We start from the raw sequence: 18540 nt of genomic DNA on the forward strand, positions 1-18540 counted from the left end.
CCCAAAGTGCTACATATTGACAGGAGGCATCTGGACAGTGGAGAAAATAGCCAACTTCCAAAGGTAAAAGCAGATATTTGCACTACATCATCAACTTGTGGCCATACAGGTTCTGGAAACTATGGAATTTTACCTATCCTGCCCGTTCAAGTGAAGTGCTCAAAGGGCAGCAATATAATCCAGACATATGCTTTCCTAGATCCAGGAAGCACAGGGACCTTCTGTTCTGAACAATTGGTGAACAGGCTGAACACAGAAGGCCGAAAAACTAAAATCCACTTGCGCACCATGGGGCAAAGTAAGGTGGTCCCGAGCAGCATTGTAAATGGTCTGGAAATCTCTGAGCTTACTTGTAGTAAGTTTTTTGAGCTTCCTGATGTCTTCACTCAAAGGCAGATGCCCGTGTACACAAACAATCTGATTAGAGAGGTACAACTTGATAAGTGGCCTCATCTCCAAGGCATCAAAATTCCTCGCATAACTGCCAACGTGGACCTGTTAATTGGTACCAACGTCTCCATGTTAATAGAACCACGGGAGGTGATTAACAGCCACGGAGATGGACCTTATGCTGTCAGAACCCTATTGGGGTGGGTGATTAATGGCCCATTACAAAGCAATGACACGCATAATAGGAGCCCCACAGTTACTGTTAACCGCACTATCGTTAACAGTTTGGAGGAACTGCTTATGAACAAGTACATGCATGATTTCAATGAGCAGGGTCCCAAAGATCAAGAGGATATGTCAAAAAAGGGAAAGAAGCCCAAGATAGAGAAGCCCAGCAAGAAGACACCAAAAAGAAAACGGAGCGGAGATGACAGTGACGATGAAAATAAAGTCAGTCGAATGCGAACAATACGCCAGGCCGTCTCCAAGGCCGTGTTGAAACAGCGGGAAATCCTTTTGGGTGACGGAGGCCGTGAGGATGAAGAGCAGGATAACCCAGAGGAAGCTTACCTGGCTCCTGATGAGTCTGGCAGTGATAAAGACTTCATGGTGGAAGATGACGAAGACAGCGACTATGGCAAGTCCAAAAAGAGAAGAGTTCCCCGAAAGAGGAGGAAGTAAACGATCCCGAGAGTCCTTTGGGAGAAGAAGAGGAGGAAACTGAGAAGAAGAAAAGCCACTCCTACCCCCAAGGTGACGAAGAACGCTGATGGCAAGGAGTAAGAAAAGAAGACAGCTACAGTCTACATGTACTGTTGGTAATAGATCACCAGTAGTGGATGTGCATAAGGAAATGCAGGCTATGAATGAAGGCAGAGTCAATATATTGCTGACCTTTTTTTTGGAACAGGTGGTTTCATGAATATGTACCGTTGCTAAAAGAGCGACAAAAGTTGACAAATGAAAAAAGTTTGTCTGCAAACAAAAATGATTATCATCTAAAGACCTGTTACCAAGATATGCCTTCTATGTGAAGGTATGGAGTAAATTAACTGCATTATTGCAAAAGGGAACATGAAAACCAAGGAAAGAGGTGTTTGTTTTAGTATTATGGCTCTATTTTCGTTTTATTTATTTCAAATTAAATTGCTCTGTTCATTACACCAGTGGCAATTAGGGGCTGGTGTGTTAGAGCCAAATACACTTTCTGTATGTCAAATTGATGACATCACTAAAGGGGTTGGCTCCAAGGCCAAGTGCCTGTCTATTTAGGGAGGAGTCGGGATGTTGCTCAGGTGTTGCTGAGTAGAGGCGCAACAGTTTTTGACTGTGCCAGGCTGGTATTTGTTTGCTCCCGTGTATTTTCTGTTTTTGTACAAAGTGTGTTGTATAAATGTGACCTTATGAAATTAAATATTTTTGTTAAACATGGACACAATTTTGGACATGAATTATTAGCCGGCTGCACACGTCTGAACTAGCTTCATTTATATTCGGCAACCAGTAGCAGTAATAGTATAGGACTTTACCGCTACAGATAAGTTTTAAAAAAAATAAACACATGGTAGACCAAAAGCCAGTTAAAATATGCAACCTATTCAATAAATAATCACCAGATACTTTGATGCTGATTGTCGTCTGCATTGTTAAATCGGTTGTAGTTAGCTTTATTTTTTCTTTCTTTCCTTAGTTTTGTACCATTTCTTGTATTTTTACTCAACTCGTTGCATTATATATGTACTTCCGTTATTTTTGGTGGGTTTGATTTCGGTCTAACTCAATTGTATTTCTCATACGATTTACATTTTAATTAAAACCTGCCATTAAATAAATTAACAGGAAATGACGTCGTCTATGCGCATGCGTGGATCGGCTGTGTACTGACTAAGCGAAAAACCTTGGTGGCGAACAAGATGGCTGACTGGGCGGCGGTAGCTTTCATTGGAAGTTCAAAATTTGCGATATAACCGCGACATAGATTAATAGCAAATATAGCAATACGTACTTCAAAGACACTTTTCTCAAGCCCACGGAACGGACGTTTAGGGGCGATGCAGCGTTATCTGAAGTAAAGATTCAAGACTTAATAAAACATGGAAGAACATTGCTATGCTAAAATAGCGTCGGCTATTTCGAGCCAATCATTAACGGATATAACGCTGAAACCTACACAAAACGGTGAGTGAGCGGAATGATGTTTCCGACAACGTATTTTTGGAGGCCATTGCAATCCCTTGAACAGTGTGTTGATGCGAAATTAGCCGACCATTTTGTGCAAGATAAACAAAGAACTGCCATGTTTGTTAGCTTGGAAAAGCTAGCAGCTTGTGGCTCGTAGACATCTTATAAGTAGACGCAGCATTGGCTGCTGGGACGCGAGAAATTCGGCCGCCATCTTGAAGTGGTGATGAGGAGCCAGCTGGTCTAAAGGTGCTGCCCCCCCAACTCCGCCTCTGGAGGTCCGATCATCACATGGTTTTCACTGTACACAGGGGGGGGGGGGGGGGGGTCTATGATGAGTCACCAGGGCGAATGTCACGTCTCTATGAGGTTCCTAGCCAGAGATAGATGGGGGGTGCATTCTCAGGCAGCTGCACTGAAGGTGATGCCTGAAAATGCACCCCCACCATAACTCTGCCTCTGGTACTTCGGGTACTTTTATTAAGGTTATTTGTGAATGTTCAATTTGAAACTTCTTAAAACCAAATCAATGGTAGATATCAGATGCATTCATTTATTTATTCATCCATCCACCCATGAGCTTCTTAAAGTTAAATAAAATGTCATAATTTGAAAATGCGAGTATTGGATCACAACAACACTTCGAATGAAGCAGCAAACATTTGTTCTCCTTGATGTCTCTAAAAAAAGTACATATAGAGGCTTACTTAGGTGTATATATTCTTTACAGTAAGCTGTCAAGGTAGACAATACTACATTTTCGGGACAGCAAATATTCCAATATTAAATGGTTATTGTTTTCGCCTTATCTGAATAGCCTGAATGACAGCGAAATCTTTAAAGGCTCACAATTTTGAATCCATCCACAAGTAAGGAAAACTTGGATTATTTCATTTTATGTAATTTTTATTTTTTGCCGAAAGAGGCGATTTCAGCCACTTCGGTCATTACAGTCGAGTTTTTGTTGTTGTTTTTTTATGTTTATTTATAAATTTCAACACTTACAAACAGTTGAGGAACAATAATCAAAGTAAGTCCAACAACAGTATAAAACATTATAAAAACAGTACAAAACAGCACCAGGGGGTTGTAAATTCAAAGTAACAAATATGGAATACAAAAAAATATAGGTATATATATAATAAACAAAGTGCAAAGCCCTAAAGGCTCATTCAGATTCAGTAAATAACTTAAATTTGGAAAAAAAATTAAGTTTAAGACGGCATTAAAGGCACTTGAATGACGGCGAAATCATTAAAGGCTCACAATTTTGAATCCATCCACAAGTAAGGAAAACTTGGATTATTTCACCTTATGTACTTTTTTTTATGCCGAAAGGGGCGATTTCAGCCACTTGAATGACGACGAAATCATTAAAGGCTCACAATTTTGAATCCATCCACAAGTAAAGAAAACTTGGATTATTTCACCTTATGTACTTTTAGTTGCCGAAAGAGGCGATTTCCGAGCCAAGTTTAGATACTTTTCGAGACGAGTGATGCAAGCAAGTGACATAAGCGCGCTCCCGCCAGGGGGTGCATTGTACGGCGGGGGTGCATAATTCGGCCTAAACTGACAGTTGACAGGTAGAAAACAAAGATGATGTTCAGGATTTTACTGCTCAAATGAGTGGACTGTTGAAAATAGAAATCGTAAGATTAATTTTCACAAGTAAAATTTGACATTAACGCACTATTGGTTGTATTTTGTGAAAAGAATATTAAAGGGGAACATTAACACAATTTCAGAAGGGTTAAAACCGAAAAAAATCAGGTCCCAGTGGCTTAGTTTATTTTTCGAAGTTTTTTTCAAAATTTTACCCATCCCGGAATATCCCTAAAAAAAGCTTTTAAGTGCCTGATTTTCGCTATCTGCGGAGCCACTGTCCATTTCCCTGTGACGTCACATAGCGATGCCAACACAAACAAATGGTGGATAGCAAAGCAAGATATAGCGACATTACCTTGGATTCAGACTTGCATTTCAGCTATTCACCAGATTACGCATGTATTGAAACGGATGGTTGGAGTATGGAGGCAAAAACGAAATTGAAGCAGAAACTGAAGCTATTGAGCGAATAGCTATTGACGCTATTCGGCCATGTTTGCCTTAGCATCGCCGGTAAAATGTGCAGACCATTCGTTCGGAAGTTTCGCATCTTGTGACACTGGATCAACTTAAACACGTTGATTGGTAAGTGTTTGTTTGGCATTAAATGTGGGTGGAAGGAAACGCTGGATGCAAATACAACTACAAATGTACATACAGCTAGCCTAAATAGCATGTCAGCATCGATTAGCTGGCAGTCATGCCGCGACCAATTATGTCTGATTAGCACATAAGTCAACAACATCAAAAAACTCACCTTTGTGATTTCGTTGACTTTATCGTTGGGAATGCATCTGCTTTGAGTGTCGCAGGATATCCAGACATTCTTGCCATCTCTGTCGTAGCATCGCCGGTAAAAACCAAACGAGGGACTTTCGCATCTCTTGTCACTGGAGCAACTTAAATCCGTCGATTGGTATGTGTTTGTTTGGCATTAAATGTGGATGGAGGGAAAGGTTGGATGCAAATATAGCTACAAATGAGGCATAACAATGCAATATGTACATACAGCTAGCCTAAATAGCATGTTAGCATCGATTAGCAAGCCGTACTAATCGATGCACATTCTACGTAAATCAACTTGAATCCGTCCCTGATCGTGTTGTTACACCCTCCGACAACACACCGACGAGGCATGATGTCTCCAAGGTACCGGAAAACAATCGAAAAAGCGAAAAATAACATCGCTGATTTGACTTGCTGCGTGTAATGTGGTGGAGAAAATGGCATTGACTACCTAGGTGACGTCACGTTCTGACATCATCACTCTGAGAACGATAAATAGAAAGGCGTTTAATTCGCCAAAATTCACCCAATTAGAGTCCGTAAATCGGTTAAAAAAATATATGGTCTTTTTTCTGCAACATCAAGGTATATATTGACGCTTACAAAGGTCTGGTGATAATGTTCCCCTTTAAAGGCCTACTGAAATGAGATTTTCTTATTCAAACGCATTGCAAAAGGACTGCCTACCCCCAGACTAAACGACTCTGAAACCAATAATGAATGTAACTGTCGCAAGAAACCTGATTGCCCTCTCAACGGAAGGTGCCTACAGACATCAGTCGTTTACCAAGCAAAGGTAATACGCAAGGACATTAACACATCCGACACGTACGTAGGATTAACCGAAGGAGCGTTCAAAACAAGATGGAATAATCACAACGCCTCCTTTAGAAACCAGACTTTGCAGAATTCTACAGAACTCAGCAAACACATTTGGAACCTCAAAGACAATAATGTTGAATATTCAATAACATGGCAAATTCTTGCATCCAGCACACCTTACAACAGTGGTAATAAAAGATGCAACCTATGCTTAAAAGAGAAACTGTTTATTATATATCATCCAGATCTATCATCCCTCAACAAGCGCAGTGAAATCATTTCAACATGCCGCCATAGACGGAAACACCTCCTAGGTAACACATGAGCCAATCACCACACCCTACGCCTGCTTGTACCCACCCACTCTGTGCTCTATATAAACCATTGTATGTGAATGCTTCCATTAAAATCTCCTGATGATTGAGGGAACCCCTCATGAAACAGATCTGTAGAGATGAAGTAGTCTTGTGATTTTTTTCCCACACCTACATATTGCGCTCTACCACGGTATCGAGCACTATTCTCCGGATAATCCAATCAAGACATATATATATATACATATATATACGTGTATATATATATATATATACGTGTATATGTGTGTGTGTGTGTGTGTGTTTTCGTTTCACTAGATACGTGTTTATCAGTTGTAACTTTAAAAAACAATTAACTCGGTATAACAAACAGTTAAATTAATTTCCACGTGTATTAAATTCATGAAAATGTAGCGATACCACGTACAAATATGCATGAAAACACTCCCGCTGACATCCCACAAGGGAACAGTTTTTGTTATACTATGAAACTTACAAATTTTGCAGAGAGTGATGAATGAGGAACCCATACAAGTAGAAACGCTATGTACGGACGGAAGACTGAATGACACTTTGGTTGCCAAAAAAAGCATTGCCGATAAATGGCAAGACACTGCAGCATCTTAAATACATTTATTTCTATTATAGCTGCCAGCGGCCAAAAATCCAAATACTCTGTTTTATAAGCCGCAGGGTTCAAAGTGTGGGGAAAAAAGCAGTGGGTCATAATCAGGAATTTATGACAGTAACAATATAGAATTTAAAAATAATATACAATATGATTATTATGGATTTAGAAAAAATGTATTTATAATCAAATCGTTGCTCCTGAATCGAATTGTGAAGAATGATGGAAGGATGCCGACTGATGGGATGTTCATATCTTTCCGTTTAGATGAAGAATTATTCATAATCCTCACAGAGGTTCAAAAAAGGTGACGCAAGCCAGTTGAATGTCAAATTTGATCAACGTCTCGCTGGATGGCCACAACCTTCTAGTGATTAATCATTTTGAATTAACTAACCGCAGTTAGGCGGGCCAGATCTTTACTTGTCCTAGTCATATAAACATTGATCCATCATTCTGACAAGCTACTAAATGAATGGCTAGTAACACCATACACATGTACAGGGATTCTCAAACTGTGGTATGGGTACCACTAGTGGTACGCAGGCTCAATTTAGCGGCACGCCAAAGATTTGATTCATTATTTAAATACAGTGTTCTAATGTTGATTTTTATGCTGATACTTGGAGAGCTGAGTATTTTTTGAGGCGGTACCTGGTGAAAAAAGTCTGGGAACCACTGACGTAGAAAAAATGTGTGTTGCAAGTTCAAGGAGATTTCATGGACCATGTCTGAGCTTAAAGTGTGTTTGTGTCCTGTAGATGTCCATCAGCTGATTGTTCATTCAGAAGGAATCCCCCCTTTGCCACAGGCCACGTGCATCATTGTGAAACAAGAGGCTCCACAACCCCACCAATTTAAAGACGAAGTGGAGGAATTCTTGATCACACGGGAGGGAAAGGGTCTTGTAGGGCCAGCGAATGCTGATTTTACTAAATTGCCACTGACTGCTGTTTCTCTGAAGACCGAAGACCATAAAGAGAAACCACTTGAGACGTTTCGTTGTTCTCCGACAGACATCCAGCAGCTTATTGGTCAATCAGAAGAATTTCCTCCTCACGGGGGGAGCTCTTCTGTGAAGCAGGAGGATCCACAGCTCCCCTATGTCAAAGAAGAAGAGGAAGAGGAAGAGGAAGAGGAAGAACTTTGGAACACTCCGGAGAAAGAATGTCTTCCAGATCCTCAGGAGGATGCTGATCTCACCAAGTTGCCAGTGACTGTTGTCGCTGTGAAGATTGAAGATGATGAAAAGGAACCTCGAGAAGACAAATTGTTAGCTCCACTATCCGATAGCGAGGCCGAAGACGGGTCTGAAGAATCTTTGAGCAGCGATACAGACTGTGAAGGCGATATGAGGACTCACACTGACAACAAACACGCTCATTGCTCTGAAGAGAAGAGAGGTGATAAACGTTTCAACTGCCCATTTTGTACTAAAAGGTTTTTTACTACACCAGGTTTGACTCGGCACATAATGAAACACACTGGAGAAAAAACATTTCGTTGTTCGGTTTGCGGTAAAAGGTTTTTTCAAAAGAACCATTTGACTCTACATATAAGAACACACACTGGAGAAAAACCATTCAATTGTTCAGCGTGTGGCAAAAGCTTTTCTCACAAGAGCAATTTGACTGTACACATGCAAACACACACTGGAGATAAACCGTTTAGTTGTTCAGTTTGTGATAAAAGTTTTTCTCAAAAGATACATATGACTGATCACGTGAGAACCCACACAAAAGAAAAAGCTATTTGCTTAGTTTGTGGTAAAAGCTGTACTCAAAAGTGCAAATTGACTCAACATATGAAATTGCACACAGGCGAAAGATTTATCTGTTCGGTGTGTGGTAGAAACTGTTTATCGAGAGCAAGTTTGACTCGTCACACATTAAAGCACAACACAGAAAAAACGTTAAGTTGTTCAGATTGTGGTAAAAGATACTTTTATAAAAAACATCTGGCAAGACATATTAGAACACACACTGGAGAAAAACCATTCTGCTGTTCAGTTTGCGGCAAAAGCTATACTCAAAATACTAACTTGACTTACCACATGAGAACGCACACATTAGAAAAACCATTCAGCTGTTCAGTTTGTGGTAAAAGTTATTCTCAAAGGAGCAATTTGACTTATCACATGAAAACCCACACTGGTGAAAAAACTCACAATTGTACAGTTTGTGTGAAAAGATTCCCAACGAAATACCTGTTGGAATGTCACATGAGAACGCACACAGGAGAAAAACCCTTCAGTTGCTCAGCTTGCTTGAAAAGATTTACTCAAAAGTCAAGTGTCCGACTACACATGAGAATCCATACAGGAGAAAAACCATTTGTTTGCCCAGTTTGTGGTAAAGGATTTACACAGAAGGCAACTATGGTAACTCACGCAAACGTACACAGAAGAGAAACTAAGAGTGTAATTATGCACATGCCGACACACTCTGGTAAGAACCCACCTTCGATCATTGAATCAGTCAATAGCCATTAATCACAAATTCCACAAAGGGCTTAAAGTGATGGTCAGAATCATTATATGGGAAACAAGGGAGCATTTTATGCACACATGAGAATACTCCTTTCATTGTTCAAATGAACATAAACACAACTGAAAATAAAAACATTCCTGATAAGTGTCTATTAAATAAATTGTTAAATTATAGAAGTGTAATGTCAAATGTGAGAAGTAACCAAAAATTGATTACCTGTGTGTGTGTGTGTGAAACCAAATTCCCTCATGAGTTTTGAGGTTAGTGTGGCGCTCAGAACAGCAGTTACACAACTTTTGATTGTTTCGAACAACATGGATGGTGGAATTTTTTTCACCTTCCCCTTTTATATGTGTATATTAATGATCATGTAATGGTATTTGTGTTGTGAGAATGGTGCGTAATGGGGTTGTACATTTTCACAAGTGCAAGTTCAAGGTATCCTCAATGTTCAACTACACTCATATTTATTTCAACACATAAATAAGATGTGCCCTGTGACAAACATAAGATAAAGGAGGAAACAATACTTTTTTATTACTATTTGTTTGTAAATACGGGGTGTTGCAACCTCCTGCTGTAACATGTTTATGATACTTATCCAAAAACGCAGAACTCCAGCAAATACAATTGTATAACACTCGAGCTAAAATAATTAGCAATCTTTTTAAGGCCACAGTGTTTGATGTAAGGATGACTTGGTTAGTGCAGGAATTAGCTCCATTTTGTAACGGAGCAATGATATAATGTCTAACCATGTATGGGCATGAATGTGTGTCGAAGCAGATGACTTCATTGTCAATGTCTGAACTTAAAATAAACTGAAACATTCAATCATGTGTTGGAATTTTCTATTCTTCAAACATTTGAACAATTCTTTTTAAAACCATTAGTGGGATGCCAGAAGTATGGAGGGCAAAATGGGACACAATTAAATACATTTCTTCAATTTCTCCACTTGAAATGCTATATGCTGTAGGTCAGGGGTCGGCAACCCAAAATGTTGAAAGAGCCATATTGGACCAAATGTACAAAAACAAATCTGTCTGGAGCCGCAAAAAATTAAAAGCCATATTACATACAGATAGTGTGTCATGAGATATAAATTCAATTATGAGGACTTAAAAGAAACTAAATGAGATCAAATATAGCTACAAATGAGGCATAATAATGCAATATGTACATATAGCTAGCCTAAATAGCATTTTAGCATTGATTAGCTTGCAGTCTTGCAGTGACCAAATATGTTTGTTTAACACTCCACACAAGTCAATAACATCAACAAAACTCACCTTTGTGCATTCATGCACAACGTTATAAGTTTGGTGGACAAAATGAGACAGGAAAAAGAATTGGCATAAATCACGTCTGAGAAAGTCGGAGAAAGTTATGCATGTAAACAATCTAGGGTGAATTCAAGGACCGCCAAAATTAGTAGGACAAAAGGGCGCTCGCCAAATACTCGAATCAGTGAAGCATGTTTAATATAAATAGTGTGCTTTATAACAATTAGGGAGGTTGGTGTCATATTTTTCCTCCTACAAAAACCAAATTAAAACAAAAAATATGTATTTTTCCCCTCATCATTTCCATTTTTCATATATTTTTTAAAGAGCTCCAGAGAGCCACTAGGGCGGCGCTAAAGAGCCGCATGCGGCTCCAGAGCCGCGGGTTGCCGGCCCCTGATCTATTATATGTGAATTTTGTTTTGAGTGGGGCTGAAAGTTTGTAAACCAAACCCCTGTCATCCTCCCCCAGAAGATTTCTTTGTGATTTTTACATACAAATATGGAAGATATTTGCTCCTTTTCAACTCTGTGGTAATATTATTTTCACAAAATACAACCAATATAGTACGTTAATGTAAAATCTTACTTGTGAAAAGTAATCCCCCGATTCCTATTTTCAACAGGAACACGCTGAACACCATCTTTGTTTTCTACCTGTCAACTGTCAGTTTAAGCTGCTCGCCGGCCCCTCATCACCACTTCAAGATGGCGGGCCAATTTCCCGCGTCAGAGCAGCTAAGAACACGCCCTCGTTCGCTCTACACCTTTGGCAGCTTGCTCAAATGGATCAATTCCCCCAGCTTGACCTATTGTTAAAGGTGGCGAGCCTTTGGAACTGGGTCCAATTTGTTTTGATAAAGTCCCAAGATTTTTTTGTCTTTCGTAAGATCCATTTTAATCCAGTGGGTTTCTCTCTCGGTCACAACCATGTAAACAACAACTTCGTCCCGCAACAATGGCTACCCAGCCCCCACAATGCATTGCGAAATCAAAAATTTCAGCCCTACGTGTTTTATGATTTGAAAACTTCAACAAATTCGCCTTTTGGCTCGTGTTTTTGTTGTTGCAAGTACAAATAGGCACACAGCGGAGAGACAATACATAATACAGAAATTAAAAATAAATTTTATTTTTATTTATTTTTATTGTTTTTATTGAACAACAATCACTGTTATAATGCGCACAGAAGTCAAGGCACCATCAACATAACCAACAATCTACACATCAGGTTGAACAAATCACGACATCAGCAAAACGTGTCAAGGAAAGAAAAAAAAAAGCAAATACAGATAGAGTATTAAATATTAATAAATGATAATAATAACAAATATGAACAAAAAAGACAAAAAGGTTTATCAAAATCACTTTAAATGTTTTTTTAACAAAGATATCAAATCAAGGGCTTTTGTACTCTTAGTCATCCTCCAAGATTTGATTGATAATAGTAAAAAAATGTTTTAGAAATACCAGTCTCAGAAGCGATTTTTTCCCCATGAGTTCAAAGTTTTAATTTTTTTTATTTTTTATTGAACAACAAACATACATTTATAATTCGCACACATGTCAAGGCACTTTCAACATCAAGGAAAAAATAACAAAAGCAAATACAAATAAGAGTAATAATACTAAAAATATAAACAAAAAGAAAAGAAAAAGGGCTGCCTAAATCACTTTAAAGATGTTTTTAACAAAGATATCAATTTAAGGGCTTTTGTACTCTTGATCATCTTCCAAGATGTGATATATAATCGTAACCCATTAAGTCAATTAGAAAATGTAGAACTTACTTCCATAAATTGATATTCATGTAGAACATGTTTTGCTTGGAGCATAATAATGTTAAGAAACATTTCTATGTTACAGTCCTTTTTTAAAAAAAATACCACATTTGATCTCTTCTCTAGTGAATGGGGACATCTCCACTCCCTTGTTTCTCAGCCAGTAACTGGCGAGACAATACGTAATACGGAAATTATAAATACTTTATTTTTATTGAACAACAAACATACAATTTAAATTCACTCAACAGTAAAGGCACATTAAACAATAAGGGAAGAAAACAAAAGCAAATACAGGTAGATTACTAAATATGAATAAATAATAATAATAATGAAAATATAAAAATTAAAGATCAAAAAGATAAAAAGGGGGAAAAAATTGGAGCGACAATACGTTATACGGAAATCATAAATACTTTATTTTCGTTTTTTATTTTTATCATAAAACAAACACAATTATAATTCACTCAACAGTCAAAGCACGTTCAACAACAACGGAAGAAAACAAAAGCAAAAAAAAATACAAATAGAGTATTAAATATTAATAAATAATAATAATAAAAAATAGTTACAAAAATAAAATAAAAAAGATAAAAGAGCAAAAATAACTGGACAGACAAGACGTAGTACGGAAATGATAAATACTTTATTTTTATTTTTTATTGAACAACAAACATACAATTATAATTCACTCAACAGTCAAGGCACATTCAACAACAAGGAAAGAAAAAAAAGCAAATACAGATTAGCGTATTAAATAATAATAAATAATAATAATTAAATAAATAAATAAATACTATAGCGTTCCGGAAGCGAGTTTAGAAACCTTTTTGTCAATGTTAGTGGAGGCCCTTAGGAATATTTTCGTTCACTTTTGTCTAAAAGCGCCAAATTTGGCACAGGTGTAGCTCAGGACATACCGCGCCGGTGACCTTTGGGGTCGCCACAGCGGCCAATCAAATTGTTGTTGCTGTTCCCCATTTACTTGACAAAAGCTGCACCAAGTGTGCGCATCCAGGTTAGTGTGCTGGACCCTGAATGTTGGTGCATGCACCCCCACAACCACACAAATGCAGAGGACAAATTTCACCACACATTGTGTGTGTGTGACAATCATTGGTGCTTTAACTTTAACAATGAGGTGCAACAGACCCCAGATTTCAAGCACTTGCAGCGCACGCTCCAAGACTTCTTGCACCCTCAGTGAAGAAGCTGTACTGGAATCTGGCAAATGGGTCCAGTATGGCTCCCAATTCTTTGTTGTCAAGCTTTTCCATCCCCACATTCCAAAATTGTGAATATTCAGTTTTTATCCTCATTGACTTTAAAGGCCTACTGAAATGAGATTTTCTTTTTTAAACGGGGATAGCAGGTCCATTCTATGTGTCATACTTGATCATTTCGCGATATTACCATATTTTTGCTGAAAGGATTTAGTAGAGAACATCGATGATAAAGTTTGAAACTTTTGGTCGCTAATAAAAAAGCCTTGCCTTTACCAGAAGTAGCAGACGATGTACGCGTAACGTCACGGATTGTAGGGATTTTCACATCCTCACGTCGTTTATAATGTGAGCCTCCAGCAGCAAGAGCTATTCGGACTGAGAAAGCGACAATTTCCCCATTAATTTGAGAGAGGATGAGTGAAGCAGAAAAAAAAAAAAAAAAGCGACGGCTCCAGGCGGCGGCAGTGGGACTGTTTCAGGTGTAATTAGACACATTTACTAGGATAATTTTGGAAGATCCCTTATCTGCTTATTGTTTTAATAGTGTTTTAGTGAGATTGTAAAGTCATACCTGAAAGTCAGATGGCTGCAGTGAACGCCAGTGTCTCTCAGAGAAGCCAATGGAGGAGCCAAGATCACAGCTGCCTTTTTGAGCTGAAGGAGGAAGTCCTATAATCCACTGAAGTCTCCGGTAATATCACAATTTTCCCATCCAAAAACTTGCTGGTTTACGTAGAGAAAACATGTTCGCTTGACCGGTTTGTGTTAAAGCTTCACAAGAAGCAACGAAACACTGGCTGTGTCTCGGTTGCTAAAGGCAGCTGCAATCCACCACTTTCCACCAACAGCTTTCTTATTTGACGTCTCCATTATTAATTGAAAAAATTGCAAAAGATTCAGCAACACAGATGTCCAAATTACTGTGTAATTATGCGATGAAAAGAGACTACTTTTAGCCGTGTGTGGTGCTGGGCTAATATGTCCCCTCCGAACCGAGACGTCACACGCATGCGTCATCATTCCGCGTCATCATTCCGCGACGTTTTCAACAAGAAACTCCGCGGGAAATTTAAAATTGTAATTTAGCAAACTAAACCGGCTGTATTGGCATGTGTTGCAATGCTAATATTTCATCATTGATAAATAAACTATCAGACTGTGTGGTCGGTAGTAGTGGGTTACAGTAGGCCTTTAAATTTGAAATTGTGAAGGAGCAATCTGAATCCTCAACTTGGGCAACAATTTGTGCTAGGGTCAGAAGGTCAAAGGTTTCCTTGGATTCACTGGTAGACGCTTCTTCTTCTGATATGCTGGAAGATGTTTAATGTTGTGCAACTTGTGCTGCATATCTCAAGTTCAGATAACATTTGGTATGATAGTACACATCTGCTGCATGCACATCAGACGCTTGAGTAACTAATCTCCCAAGAAGTTCAAAATCTTTACTAGATTCCGCCCAGCTTTTCATTTTGGAATCAACATTTTTTGTTAATGCCTTGTGCAGATCTTTCATATCCTCCCCTTCACATATCACACAATGAATACCACTGGTTTGGGGATGACTTGATCAAAGCTTTTTAGGACTTAATGAGGAGGGGACAGCATGATCCTCATGCTTTCGAGCCCTTTTAACACGAGAACTACTACAGTAGCTTCTGCAGCGTTTGTGGTATTTGGCCTTATTTAATACAAGTGTTGACGCCATACCTGAACCATCATTCAATTGATCAATTGTGCCATTTATAAAAACCCCGTTTCCATATGAGTTGGGAAATTGTGTTAGATGTAAATATAAACGGAATACAATGATTTGCAAATCATTTTCAACCCATAGGGGTACGGCGTGGCAAAGTTGGTAGAGTGGCTGTGCCAGCAACCTGAGGGTTATTGGTTCAATCCCCACCTTCTACCATCCTAGTCACGTCCGTTGTGTCCTTGGGCAAGACACTTCACCCTTGCTCCTGATGGGTGCGTGGTGAGCGCCTTGCATGGCAGCTCCCGCCGTCAGTGTGTGAATGTGTGTGTGAATGGGCCAATGTGGAAAATACTGTCAAAGTGCTTTGGGCTCCTTAAAAAGGGGGTAGAAAAGCGCTATACAAGTACGACCCATTTACCATATTCAATTGATTGCACTACAAAGACAACGTATTTGATGTTCAAACTCATAAACTTAATTTTTTTTTTGCAAATAATAGTTAACTTAGAAGTTCTTGGCTGCAACACGTGCCAAAAGAGTTGGGAAAGGGCATGTTCACCACTGTGTTACATCACCTTTTCTTTTAACAACACTGAAAAAACGTTAGGGAACTGAGGAAACTAATTGTTGAAGCTTTGAAAGTGGAATTCTTCCCCATTCTTGTTTTATGTAGAGCTTCAGTCGTTCAACAGTCCGGAAACGTTGTTCTTAAACTGTTTGACTCTTTGCTCACGCAGTTGTGGACAAAGGGGTGTAAAATGCCCCATCCTTTCTTGTGAAGGACTGAGCATTTTTTGGGAAACTGTTTTTATACCCAATCATGCCACCCACCCGTGGGATGTTCCAAATAAGTGTTTGATGAGCATTCCTCAACTTTATCAGTATTTATTGCCACCTTTCCCAACTTCTTTGTCACGTGTTGCTGGCATCAAATTCTAAAGTTAATGATTATTTGCATCTGACACAATTTCCCAACTCATATGGAAACAAGGTTTGTACATGAAGGTATAACCTTCGCGATTTCAATAAAATCTTTTAGATCCATTTCTCGCGACTAAAATCCTTCGCTTTTGGGTGTTTGTAAGCGGTCCTCAGACTGTAATTGGCAGGGACAACATAAGTCCCAATTAATGCTGCTGCTGCTACTTTTACTATCAAATGATCTCCCGTCCAAAGGCAAAACCCAGTAACTCAATTATGGTCAAAACTGAGCTGATAATAATTTTGGAGTTCCTAGGTGATATGCTTTACATTAGTGTATGCGATATTGTAATTTGTTCCGTAAGTAAGCTGTTACGCGCATGGCAGAACCTAGCAACTACCACATAACCGCCTAGATACAACAGAAAAACCTAGTATCTCAAGGGACCAATCGGAGCTTCTTTGTCAGTCGCCTTATTGTCTTTAATGAGACATTTGCACGAATGGGGGCCGACGGTCAACCTGATTATGTGATATTATGGCACGAGGGGATATTTGGAAGATTGGCCCAGGACGTTGCAAGCACCTTCATTAAATGTATTGTTCTTGATTCTTCCCCTTGCACACTCTTTTGGGCAGATAACTGTGGAGGTCAAAATAAAAACTGGACGCTGTACACGGCTCTTGCCCAATGTGCAAACGCAGAATGGGGCCTACCCGAGATGGTGGGCCCGAGGGACCAAACTATTATCACACTGTGTGGATAACAGTGTCGGAGCCTTCTCTGCAAGATACGTTTCTGTTTCTGTGGAAACAGAAACCTATATCATATTACATTGTAACATTTTACTAATGTATCAATGAAATATATCTGTAGCTTTACATCCTATCTGTGTTGAAATGTATGCGCAATACATTTTGGTAGATAATGGCTGTGTTGTCCATCCATCCATCTTCTTCCGCTTATCCAAGGTCGGGTCGCGGGGGCAGCAGCCTAAGCAGGGAAGCCCAGACTTCCCTCTCCCCAGCCACTTCGTCTAGCTCTTCCCGGGGGATCCCGAGGCGTTCCCAGGCCAGCCGGGAGACATAGTCTTCCCAACGTGTCCTGGGTCTTCCCCGTGGCCTCCTACCGGTTGAACGTGCCCTAAACACCTCCCTCGGGAGGCGTTCGGGTGGCATCCTGACCAGATGCCCGAACCACCTCATCTGGCTCCTCTTGATGTGGAGGAGCAGCGGCTTTACTTTGAGTTCCTCTCGGATGACTTTGGGCTATGTTGTTAATATGGAAATTCAAGTGCTCTAATAAATAAATGACCATGAATCTGATCATTCCAGTATGTTTCTGATGCTCAAAAAACCTAAAATAGTTTGCAAAAAGTATCAAAACATAAGGTACACCTAATTTTTACATCGCCGCCATCTTGGAAATTTGCTAATTAGGTGTCCAGACACACCCAATCATAAAGATGATTTTTCCATCACATTTCTAAATTTCAAAAAACATGAAATAGAATAGAATAGAATAGAATCCAAGTTTGGATTTGTAGCTCAGCTGGTTCAACTGTCGAGGCAAAAGCATGTTCAGGTGGTGACCATATCCCAAAGGTCACCAGCGCGGGCGCCCAAGCCAAATCATTTAAGTATGTCCTGAGCTACACCTGTGCCAAATTTGGCACTTTTAGACAAAAGTGAACGAACACACCCTAAAATCTCCCCAAGGGGCTCCACTATGTTCAAACATATTTGAAAAATGGACTCAGAGCCTGGATGACCACGCCCCGCGCTCCCCAGAGCCCATTTGATTGGTTGCTGCAAAGTCCCTTCTTCCTCTTCTGTTGCTCTCGCTGATTTGTCATGCTGTGCGCCACTTTTGCCCCCATCAGTCACTGAGGGAAAATGAATGTCTTTCTTTCAGACTTTCCAGCATGAGAATGGGTTTCGCGGGGGGCGCTGGAGCCCATCTCAGCTGCATTCGGGCGGTAGGTGGGGTACACCCTGGACAAGTCGCCACCTTATCGCAGGGCCAACACAGATAGACAGACAGCATTCACACTCACATTCACACACTAGGGCCAATTTAGTGTTGCCAATCAACCTATCCCCAGGTGCATGTCTTTGGAGGTGGGCGGGGCCTATCCCAAGGTGCATGTCTTTGGAGGTGGGAGGAAGCCGGAGTACCCGGAGGGAACCCACGCAGACTTCGAGCCCAGGATTTAACTCAGGACCTTTGAATTGTGAGGTCACCATCTTCGATGTTCAGAAACCGTAGACATCATTCTTGTTGAGCAAAACAAACTATTGAAATAATAACAATATTGAAGCAAGAACAATTGGAACTATTGGAGAATAACAGAACACTAAATGCAAAAATATTTCAATATGTATCGTGTTTTTCGGAGTATAAATCGCTCC

The 18540-nt window shown here is 39.7% G+C and overlaps 1 protein-coding gene across 1 annotated transcript; it reads left to right on the plus strand.

The window, feature by feature from the left end:
- The first annotated feature begins 2266 nt into the window (after nucleotides 1-2266).
- On the plus strand, nucleotides 2267-10052 carry LOC133554261 (gastrula zinc finger protein XlCGF57.1-like). Its single transcript, XM_061902776.1, has 2 exons — nucleotides 2267-2568; nucleotides 7491-10052. The coding sequence occupies exons 1-2, from the start codon at nucleotides 2484-2486 to the stop codon at nucleotides 9218-9220; spliced, it is 1815 nt and encodes a 604-aa protein (XP_061758760.1). The 5' UTR covers nucleotides 2267-2483; the 3' UTR covers nucleotides 9221-10052.
- Nucleotides 10053-18540: the final 8488 nt, after the last annotated feature.

The sequence above is a fragment of the Nerophis ophidion genome, linkage group LG01 (assembly GCF_033978795.1).
Source record: "Nerophis ophidion isolate RoL-2023_Sa linkage group LG01, RoL_Noph_v1.0, whole genome shotgun sequence".
Classification (NCBI taxonomy): domain Eukaryota; kingdom Metazoa; phylum Chordata; class Actinopteri; order Syngnathiformes; family Syngnathidae; genus Nerophis; species Nerophis ophidion.